Here is a 10,917-nt window from a genome sequence, read left to right on the forward strand (position 1 = left end):
TCAGCAGCAGATAAACTAGACAAGAACAAAAGGTATGTGGACACATTATGGAAATGGAAGAATGTTTTAAGAATTTGACTCGGGGAACTGCAGGTGCTGGTAAAAAGTGGTAACTCGGCATCCCTGGAGAACATGGATGAGCGACTTTTGGGTCGGGATCCTTCTTCAGACTGATTGTAGGAGGGGGAAGAAAGCTGGAAGAGAGGTGGAGGTGGGATAAAGCATGGCAAGTGAAAGGTGGATACAGGTGAGGGAGGTTTGATCTGCAGATGGTTGGACAAAGGTCAGAGATGTAAAGCCAAAGTGTGAGAGATAAGAGTACACAAGACGTGAAATGTGAAACCAGAGGAAGGAATATAGGTGGAAGGGGAGGGTGTTTGTAGGTTGGTTAACTAAAATTAGAGAATTCAATGATCATGCCACTGGGTTGTAAGGCATTAATTAGTTTTGTTTTCCATATGAGAACATTTCAGTCATCAGAGGCACTTTTTGCTGCACATTCTAGATACAGGTCTGAAATGTCACAGGTTTCATAGGCAAATTTTAAAATTTGCTTTCAGCATGGAAGAATAATATAATGACACAAGTTTCCCAGCAACTGGCATTTCAAGGTTTCCACATAAAAGCCACAGACCTGCTGTAACAGACAAGTCACGGAGCCAAATCACGTGTAACAAACTTCTGAAGAATGGAGTGGAACAAACGCTAAAAATAATTCTTGAAACAAATCCTCTCCACAAAATATCCCGAAATGACTGACATTATTTTAACATAATCGATAAATTTCTTTAAAATGAATATTACCCTTACAGGGCAGGAACAATATATGGATATTTTGGCTGTAATACGTATTTCCATAACACGTATTGGCTATAACACGAATGATGAATTGGGGGTCATTATCTGCATTATGCTGAATTGGTATTAAACAATATAAATTGGGAAGTAAAGAACCACTCAAAAGTTACTTTTGAAATTGTCGTGCAGGAAAAAAGCTGTTTTGTATTTAAACACTACAGGGGGAAAAAACTATTTCCAAGTATCCTCCTTGTAATCATACACTATTATCTCTTAAGAACACGTTGCTGCTTTACTTGAATTGTGGGCTGCCATTGAAATTGACAAGCAATCGTTTATATTGACATTTGCGCAAAAATACTCCATGCAATGTACAGCCTTAGCCTGCAGGAACAAAATAAACATATTGCTCTTGTAAAGACCTTTAGTTTTGAAAATCCTGCAGGAAATGTTATTGTTATTGCAAATCTGAAACTCTCTAGCTCTTAAACTAGTTTCTCCCATTGATACAATTGTCTTTGTAACACAATTTTCTACAACATGAGGGTTCTTAAGGACACAACTATTACATTGAAACAGTACAACCTCCATGTGAAATACTTGGCTTCCAATATTTGAAATTCTTCATCAAAGCTCATGTATACTCAATAATCATTTTTCTTAAAGCTGTCTTTAGTTACCACAGAATACTAACACCAGGCTGCAACTGTCGAGAATGCAATAACCCTACATTGCGTCTGGGTGGTCTAACACTGAAGCCCCAAAATGTGATACGTGTTATTTCAGTACAAATATTTCAGTCAACGACGATTATGATCACATTACATTGTTTAAAGTGTATTGCTTGATTCCATTTGTTATCCGTTCGTGAAAGATCAACTAATTTTGCAACCCTCAGCTATAAACTTAGAGAGAACAAAATGTCAGGCTGAATTGTTTGGCCTTAGTAGTTCCATCCATGACTATCAAGTTTAGGATTCCCACATGAAAACATAGTCCCAAACATCTTGATTGATTCTTGCAACTGCTTTGAAACTATACTTCCTTGCCCAATCCAGCGACACTACATCACTGTCCATCAGTTTTGCTGGAAACACAAGAGAGTGAGAGGGAAAATAAGAGATGGAAAGTAAGAAAATGGGTGACAAATACACATCCACTCAGGAAAATCTTAAAAGCCTAGCAGCTGTGCACAAAACAAAGGATTAAGCTAATGGACCTCATTCAATCTCCCTTTTAATATACAGTACAACCAAGTAGCACTGATCTGTGTAAACATTATCTTATCCAGCTGTCCAAACTTCACAGCACTTTATCACCATAAGACAAATATCTCTCTTAGAATGCAAGTTTGTGTTCAAACGATTTTTTTTTTACTAATACAAAATGAAACATTCACAAAGGTTTCCGGGTAATAGGACAATTGTGAGATGAAGCTTCAATAATCAGTCAACTTGTCAATACGAACTTTTAAAGCAAAGGATTAAAATAAGAGTAATAGTTATTCCTGAAAGTATCTCCCCCCCATGGTAATACTTTTTATTTTTTCTGATTACTTTTAAACTGATATTTTATTCTGGCGTAAAGAAAAACTAGGCTCCCTGGGATGAACGTTTTCTTTATTCCACAATCTACATTTTTGTTATAATCATGTTACATTAGTGATACTGTGCAGCCACTGAGAATATTTCCTCAGATTTCCTGCTCGTTTCCATTCCTTCTGCCCACCTGTCTTTCCAAATACAAGATTCTCAAATATGCCTTGATCTTATGACTGATTTCACATGTTAAATAAAGCCCCAAGGGGTTAAAAGATGACTGTTAATTCCTTGGATCAGGTGAGAGAGGCTATTTTACTGGTGTAGAAGATGAACAAAAAGCTGCTAGGTGGATGGAAACAAGTTTAAATTAATGGACAGGAGCAGAGGCAGACATAGTTGGGAACAAAATAATTCTTGCTTGAGACGGTTTGGAAAACGTTGAAGATGTTTTAACTGATAAAGATGGGGAGAGGTGGGATGGGGATAGGTGTTATAGAAAATTGCATTATAAAGACCATTGTGTAAAATAGGGGCATAGGGGTTAAAGGCTAGAGTGTTTCGGATTTGCAATAACCAAGCTATTTTTCCTGCAGGATTTTCAAAATTAAAGGTCTTTTCAATAGCAATGTTATTTTGGTTACTGCAAGTTAAAGATACTAAAGGCCATATGTTACATTGTTTAAGAGTATCGTAACACAAGTGTCTCAATAGAAGTGATTGCTTGTCAATTTCTATGCCCTCCTATGGTTAAGGTAGCAGCAGTTGTATTCTCGAGACAATGGTCTGATTACTGCAGAGAATCTTGCTAAGGTATGCCTTGCTTGAATAGAAACAGGTTAACTACCCCCCAGCCCTCCAAGTGCTTTTTGTTCCGATTATAAATTTCCGAAGTGACTTTTAAGTGATTCTCTAGTTCCCGAACAAAATCAGGTTATCCGTTAAACTTGAAAGATAAAGTGCGGAAACAGGCCCTTCTGCTCACAGAGACCAGCAATCAACCCGTACACAATTTTACCGAAGCCCATTAACCCACAAATTTGTACGTCGTTGGAGTGTGGGAGAAAACCAAAGCACCTGGAGAAAACCTATGTGGCCACAGGGAGAACGTACAAACACAATACAAAAAGAACCCGTAGTCTGGATCGAACCCGGGTCTCTCGTGCTGGGAGGTAGTAATTCTACCGCTGCGACACGGTGCCTTAATCGATTCAGCTCGCATAAAGAAAATCGTGTTCCCTAATGCATCAAAGGCATTATATCCAATTTGTGTTATAGAAACACATGTTACAGCAGAACGACCTGTGTTGGAGAATATCAAAAATATTTAAAATATGTTAGGCGCTGTGATGCAAATGAAACTGCATTGTTCTTCATTCCATGGGAACGTTTTAAAAGGATACGTCCTTGCTCAATGAAAGTAATTGCTGTTTTCAGGTTCTGGGCCATATGCAGCTTTATCATTATAGTGGGGAGACGCCTCCTGCAGGAAAGACCACAATTCAGTTATTATTCAAGAACACAGAATCAAATACTTATTGCCCATTTCAGCAAATATCACCCTCCTTCAACTGTCGGACACAGACAAAAGAATTCAGTCATGTATTTGTACAGCTGTGAAGTTGCCAAAAAATGTCAATACAAGCTGGTACCCTGGTGTTGAAAATACAAAATTCTTACCATACCAACCAAAATGGATTAGTAATTGAGGATCTTACTCCAAATGAGTCCTAGAATATACCAGTCACCACTGCAGTTTCTAAAGAGATACAAAACTCAACCACATCAGATTTGACCTATTTCTGATGCACAACTAAACCAAGTAAAGGATACTTGAAGCTTTATATATCCCAGGCAGTCTTTCCCATTTGTGTTGAAAAGCTGTGTTCGATAAACACACTTCATTTTTTTTTTGAAAGTTTTCCAACTTCAAGTTAAAAACTTAGATTGGATACCAGCAACTCTATTGAAGACATGACTGTCTTTATGCAATAGGCATCACAATCGCCAAATCCTTTCCTTAAAATTAGGGTAAACTAAATTTACTACAAAATGTCTTTAAGGACATAGTGCCTCACAAAGAAGAATAAACATTCTCATCCTTGGCTAAATCTTTTCAAGGACATGTCAAATCTTATACCTTCTAGGCAGCCCTATATTAAAAAAATCACGTGGGCTTCTCTTCAACTTTGGGAGAGATGCTTCTCATCTGATCACTATTCAAGGCACTTACCAAAGTTCCTGCCCGTGTGAGGAAATATGGTGTACAGAGACAAAAGAAAATCCACAAGTGTGAGTTGATTCAAAGTACTTAGAGGAATGAGAGTATAATGCTTCTTCATTCATTTGTCTACATGACATTCCCCTTCAACAACCCTTGACCATACACGATCATAATACTCACGTATAATCTTAATAATCCAAGAGGTGTTCCTCTTATTAACAGTTAAAAAATCCTTTATCTGTATGCACTGTCTGTGCACCTGGCTTCCTAGATTTAACCATTTGTATTTGTGTTTTTAACTGTCATTTTCTTTGCCCATATTCATCATGGTTATTATTTATTAATTATCATGGTTATTATATGGATAAATCTCCACAGCCTGATGGGATCTTTCTCCGGTTATTGAGAGAGGCAAGAGAGGAGATCACTGGGGCCTTGACAATTTCTCTGTATTTTCGCTAACCACTAGTAAGATCCCGGAGGACTGGACAGTATCCAACATTGTTCCTTTGTTGAAGAAGGGAAGCAGCGATAATCCAGGAAATTAAAGACTGGCAAGTCTCATGTCAATGATAGAGAATCTTTGGAGGATTCTTTGGATGGGATTTCTGCACATTTGCAAGAGAAAGGGCTAATAAGGGAGAGCCAGCCTGGCTTGGTCAGCAGCAGGTAATGCCTTAGAAAGTCTATGGAGTTTTCTGTGGAGGCGTCAATGATAATAGGTCGGTAGATGCCATCTGCATGGATTTTTGTAAGGCATTTGATAACTTCCCTCAACATAGGCTGATCCAGAAAAGTAGGACACATGGTGACTTAGAGTCATAGTCACACAGCGTGGAAATAGGCCCTTCGGCCCAACTTGCCCATGCCGACCAACATGCCGACCATCTACACGAGTACCACTTGGCCCATAACCCTCTAAACCTGTCCTATCTATGTACCTGTCCAAATGTCTCTTAAATGTTGTGATAGTACCTGCCTCAACTACCTCCTCTGACAGTTGTTTCCAAATACCACCACCCTTTGTGTAAAAAGGTTACCCCTCAGGTTCCCGTTGAATCCCCCCCCCCCCCCCCCCACCACTTTAAATAGTTTTCAATTCCCCGACTCTGGGCAAAAGACTGTACATTTACCCGATCTATGCCTCTCAGAATTTTTTTCCACCTCTATAAGATCACCCCTCATTCCCCTGCGCTCTTAAGAAATAAAGTCCTAGCCTGCTCAACCTCTCCCTATAGCTCAGGCCCTCAAGCCCTGACAACACCCTTGCAAATCTTCCCTGCACCCTTTTCAGCTTGACAACATTTTTCCTATAACATGGTGACCAAAACTGAACACAATACTCTAAATGCGGCCTCACCAATGTCTTACACAACTGAAACATGGCCTCCCAACTTCTATACTCGATACTCTGACTGATGAAGGCCAAATGTGCTGAAAGCCTATTTGACCACCCTATCTACCTGTGATGCCACTTTCAATGAACTATGCACCTGCACTCCTTGAACCTTCTGTTCTATACCGTTCCCCAGAGCCCTGCCATTCACTGTGCAGGTCCTGCCATGGTTTGATTTCCCAAAATACGACACCTCACATTTCTCTGCATTAAATTTCATCAACCATTCCTCAGCCCACCTGCCGAACTGAAGAAGTTCCTGCTGCAATTTTAACGATCATCCTCACTATCTACAATACCACCCACTTTAGTGTCATTTGATCCTATGACGTGATGACAAATGTAGATGGGATGTAGTAAATTTGCAGATGACATCAAAATTGGTGGAATTGCTTGGAGATTGGCAAAGGTAGTAGCTTTAAAGGTAAATAAACAAGAGAAGACATGAGAGAAACTAGAAGCAGTCATAAAACAAAGCAAGAAGGAAACAGAACTTGGGGGAATATTGATGGCTTTGCATAAATCGAGCTGCATCACTGCTCATGATCTGAATCCACATCTATGCTTAACAGCGAATGACTGTATAGGAATTTGGCTTCGTCCAGATTTTTATTTTACACAATCTAATTTTCTTTTGCTGCTGACAGGAAGAAAAACTAACAAAACCTACCAAGATCTCAGAAACAAGCGCTAAACTGCTACATGCACTTTCATCATCAAGTACTAATGTAGAAACCTATTCCCAACAATACAATGGCAACAACAAAACAAACAGCTGGACAAACTCAGTGGGTTGGGCAGCATCCATGGAGGAAATGGACAGAGAATGTTTCAGATTGGGACATAGCTTCCAGACCGTCAAGTGTCAAATTTATTGTCTTCCAATTATGAATCGTCCATGGCTTTTGGATAAGTCTGTCTAAGCTCAACACTACCAAGGCGAGGCACTGATCACTTGTCAAATTAAAACAATGGATCAAATTGACAATAGACAATAGGTGCAGGAGTAGGCCATTCGGCCCTTCGAGCCAGCACCGCCATTCAATGTGATCATGGCTGATCATCCCCAATCAGTACCCCTTTCCTGCCTTCTCCCCATATCTCCTGACTCCGCTATGTTTAAGAGCCCTATCTAGCTCTCTCTTGAAAGCATCCAGAGAACCTGACGCCACCGCCCTCTGAGGCAGAGAATTCCACACTCACCACTCTCTGTGAGAAAATGTGTTTCCTCATCTCCGTTCTAAATGGCTTACTCCTTATTCTTAAACTGTGGCCCCTGGTTCTGGTCTCCCCCAACATCAGGAACATGTTTCATGCCTCTAGCGTGTCCAAGCCCTTAACAATCTTATATGTTTCAATGAGATCCCCTCTCATCCTAAACTCCAGAGTGTACAAGCCCAGCTGCTCCATTCTCTCAGCATGTGACAGTCCCGCCATCCCGGGAATTAACCTTGTAAATGTACGCTGCACTCCCTCAATAGCAAGAATGTCCTTCCTCAAATTAGGGGACCAAAACTGCATACAATACTCCAGGTGTGGTCTCACTGGGGCCCTGTACAAGTGCAGAAGGACCTCTTTGTTCCTATACTTGACTCCTCGTGTTATAAAGGCCAACCTGCCATTTGCTTTCTTCACTGCCTGCTGTACCTGCATGCTTACTTTCATAGACTGATGTACAAGGACCCCCAGATCCCATTGTACTTCCCTTTTACCCAACTTGACGCCATTTAGATAGTAATCAGCCTTCCTGTTTTTGCTACCAAAGTGGATAACCTCACATTTATCCACATTAAACTTCATCTGCCATGCATCTGCCCACTCCCCCATCCTGTCCAAGTCACCCTACATTCTTATAGCATCCTCCTCACAGTTCACACTGCCACCCAGCTTTGTGTCATCTGCAAATTTGCTAATGTTACTTTGAATCCCTTCATCCAAATCATTGATGTATGTTGTAAATAGCTGCAGTCCCAGCACTGAGCCTTGCAGTACCCCACTAGTCACTGCCTGCCATTCTGAAAGGGACCCGTTAATCCCTACTCTTTGTTTCCTGTCTGCCAACTACTTCTCTATCCATATCAGCACTCATGTCAGCACCCCAATACCATGTGCCCTAATTTTGCCCACTAATCTCCTATGTGGGACCTAATCAAATGCTTTCTGAAAGTTCAGGTACACTACATCCACTGGCTACATCTTCGAAAAATTCCAGAAGATTAGTCAAGCATGATTTCCCCTTCATAAATCCATGCTGACTCGGACCGATCCTGTTACTGCTATCCAAATGTTCGGCTATCTCATCTTTCATAATTGACTCCAGCATCTTCCCCACCACCGATGTCAGGCTAACTGGTCAATAATGACCTGTTTTCTCTCTCCCGCCTTTCTTAAAAAGTGGGATAACATTAGCTGCCCTCCAATCCACAGGAACTGATCCTGAGTCTATAGAACATTGGAAAATGATCACCAATGCATCCACGATTTCTAGAGCCACTTCCTCAAGTACCCTGGGATGCAGACCATCAGGACCTGGGGATTTATCAGCCTTCAGTCCCATCAGTCCATCCAACACCATTTCCTGCCTAATGTGGATTTCCTTCAGTTCCTCTGTCACCCCAGATCCTCTGGCCACTACTAAATCAGGAAGATTGTTTTGTCCTCCTTAGTGAAGACAGATCCAAAGTACCTGTTCAACTCATCTGCCATTTCCTTGTTCCCCATAATAAATTGAAGCCTTTTTCATTCAATAAAAATAGAACAACTACCTCGTGCCCTCCATAATGTTTGGACAAAGACCTATCATTTATTTATTTGCCTCTGTACTCCAGATTTGTAATTTTAAAAATTCACATGTGGTTCAAGCGCACATTGTCAGATTTTATTAAAGGGTATTTTTATACATTTTGGTTTCACCATGTAGAAATGACAGCTGTGTTTATACATAGTCTCCACCCGTTTCAGGGCACCATAATGTTTGGGACACATGGCTTCACAGGCATTTGTAATTGCTCAGGTGTGTTTAATTGCCTCCTTAATGCAGGTATAAGTGAGCTCTCAGCATCTAGTCTTTCCTCCAGTCTTTGTATCACCTTGGAAACTTTTATTGCTGTTTATCAACATGAGGACCAAAGTTGTGCCAATGAAACACAAAGAAGCCATTATGAGGCTGAGAAACAAGAACACAATTGTTAGAGACATTAGCCAAACCTTAGGCTTACCAAAATCAACTGTTTTGAATGTCATTGAGAAGAAAGAGAGCACTGGTGAGCTTACTAATCACAAAGGGACTGGCAGGCCAAGGAAGACCTCCACAGCTGATGACAGAAGAATTCTCTCTATAATAAAGAAAAAAACCGAAACACCTGTCCGTCAGGTCAGAAACATTCTTCAGGAGTCAGGTGTGGATTTGTCAATGACCACTGTCCGCAGAAGACTTCATGAACAAAATACAGAGGCAACACTGCAAGATGCAAACCACTGGTTAGCCACAAAAATAGGATGGCCGGGTTAGTTTGCCAAGAAATACCTAAAAGAGCGACCACAGTTCTGGAAAAAGGTCTTGTGGACAGATGAGACGAAGATTAACCTATATCAGAGTGATGGCAAGAGCAAAGTATGGAGGAGAGAAGGAACTGCCCAAGATCCAAAGCATATCACCTCATCTGTGAAACACGGTGGTGGGGGTGTTATGGCCTGGGCATGTATGGCTGCTGAAGGTACTGGCTCACTTATCTTCATTGATGATATAACTGCTGATGGTAGTAGCATAATGAATTCTGAAGTGCATAGACACATCCTATCTGCTGAAGTTCAAACAAATGTCTCAAAACTCATTGGCCGGCGGTTCAGTCTACAGCAAGACAATGATCCCAAACATACTGCTAAAGCAACAAAGGAGATTTTCAAGGCTAACAAATGGTCAATTCTTGAGTGGCCAAGTCAATCACCCGATCTGAACACAATTGAGCATGCTTTTTATACGCGGAAGAGGAAACTGAAGGGGACTAGCCCCCAAAACAAGCATAAGCTAAAGATGGCTGCAATACAGGCCTGGCAGAGCATCATCCGAGAAGACACCCAGCAACTGGTGATGTCCATGAATCGCAGACTTCGAGCAGTCATTGCATGCAAAGGATATGCAACAAAATACTAAACATGACTACTTTCATTTACATGACATTGCTGTGTCGCAAACATTATGGTGCCCGGAAATGGGGGGGGGGGGGGGGCTATGTATAAGCACTGCTGTAATTTCTACATGGTGAAACCAAAATGTATAAAATTGGCCTTAATTAAAATCTGACAATGTGCACTTTAACCACATGTGATTTTTTTCTATTACAAATCTCAAATTGTGGAGTACAGAGGCAAATAAATAAATGATGGGTCTTTGTCCCAAACATTATGGAGAGCACGGTACACTGTTAAATAGTGCTGTGGGGTTTGAAGGTACCTTCAGCACTCAAATAAATTGTTGAGTCCCCCTATTCAATTGACTGGCCATTGTCACAGCTTTGGACGATGTTTCTAGGCCAAGTTAATTCAGCAACTGGTTTCTGGGAGTCACACAATGTATAATAAACAAGATTGTTGTATAATATACATTATACAAGTCACTCAATGTATAATATAAATCATTTTATGTCATGCCGTTAATGAACAAAAAGGGAAGACGGCACCAATTTTGAATATGAACTGATTCAAATATGAGCAGAGGAAAAAAAAACGTCATGAATTCAGAACATCACAAAGCACTTTGCATCCAACGGTTAATGTGCAGGCTTTGCCTGTCTTATCACTAGGTGCAAGGCATTCTAAATTACTCCACCCTAGACTCTGCCAAAGCTCATTACCAATTCATACCTGCAGAATGATGATGCTGACACTTTCTCACAGAGTTGTAGTCCTTGCCTTGTGGAGATCAGGCCCAATGAATATCTGGAAATAAAACATGAAGAAGT

The 10,917-nt window shown here is 40.7% G+C and overlaps 1 protein-coding gene across 1 annotated transcript in view; it reads right to left on the reverse strand.

Annotated features, from left to right (window-relative positions):
• The window catches only part of imp3 (IMP U3 small nucleolar ribonucleoprotein 3), a 151,862-nt gene that overhangs the window by 88,152 nt on the left and 52,793 nt on the right, over nt 1-10,917 (reverse strand). The window contains exons 3-4 of the mRNA XM_033028366.1: nt 10,820-10,894; nt 3,740-3,819 (exon numbers count right to left, since the gene is read on the reverse strand). Of these exons, the coding sequence (XP_032884257.1) occupies nt 3,740-3,819; nt 10,820-10,894 (155 nt within the window). The remainder of the gene's footprint in view (nt 1-3,739; nt 3,820-10,819; nt 10,895-10,917) is intronic.

This window comes from Amblyraja radiata, chromosome 10 (assembly GCF_010909765.2).
Source record: "Amblyraja radiata isolate CabotCenter1 chromosome 10, sAmbRad1.1.pri, whole genome shotgun sequence".
NCBI lineage: Eukaryota > Metazoa > Chordata > Chondrichthyes > Rajiformes > Rajidae > Amblyraja > Amblyraja radiata.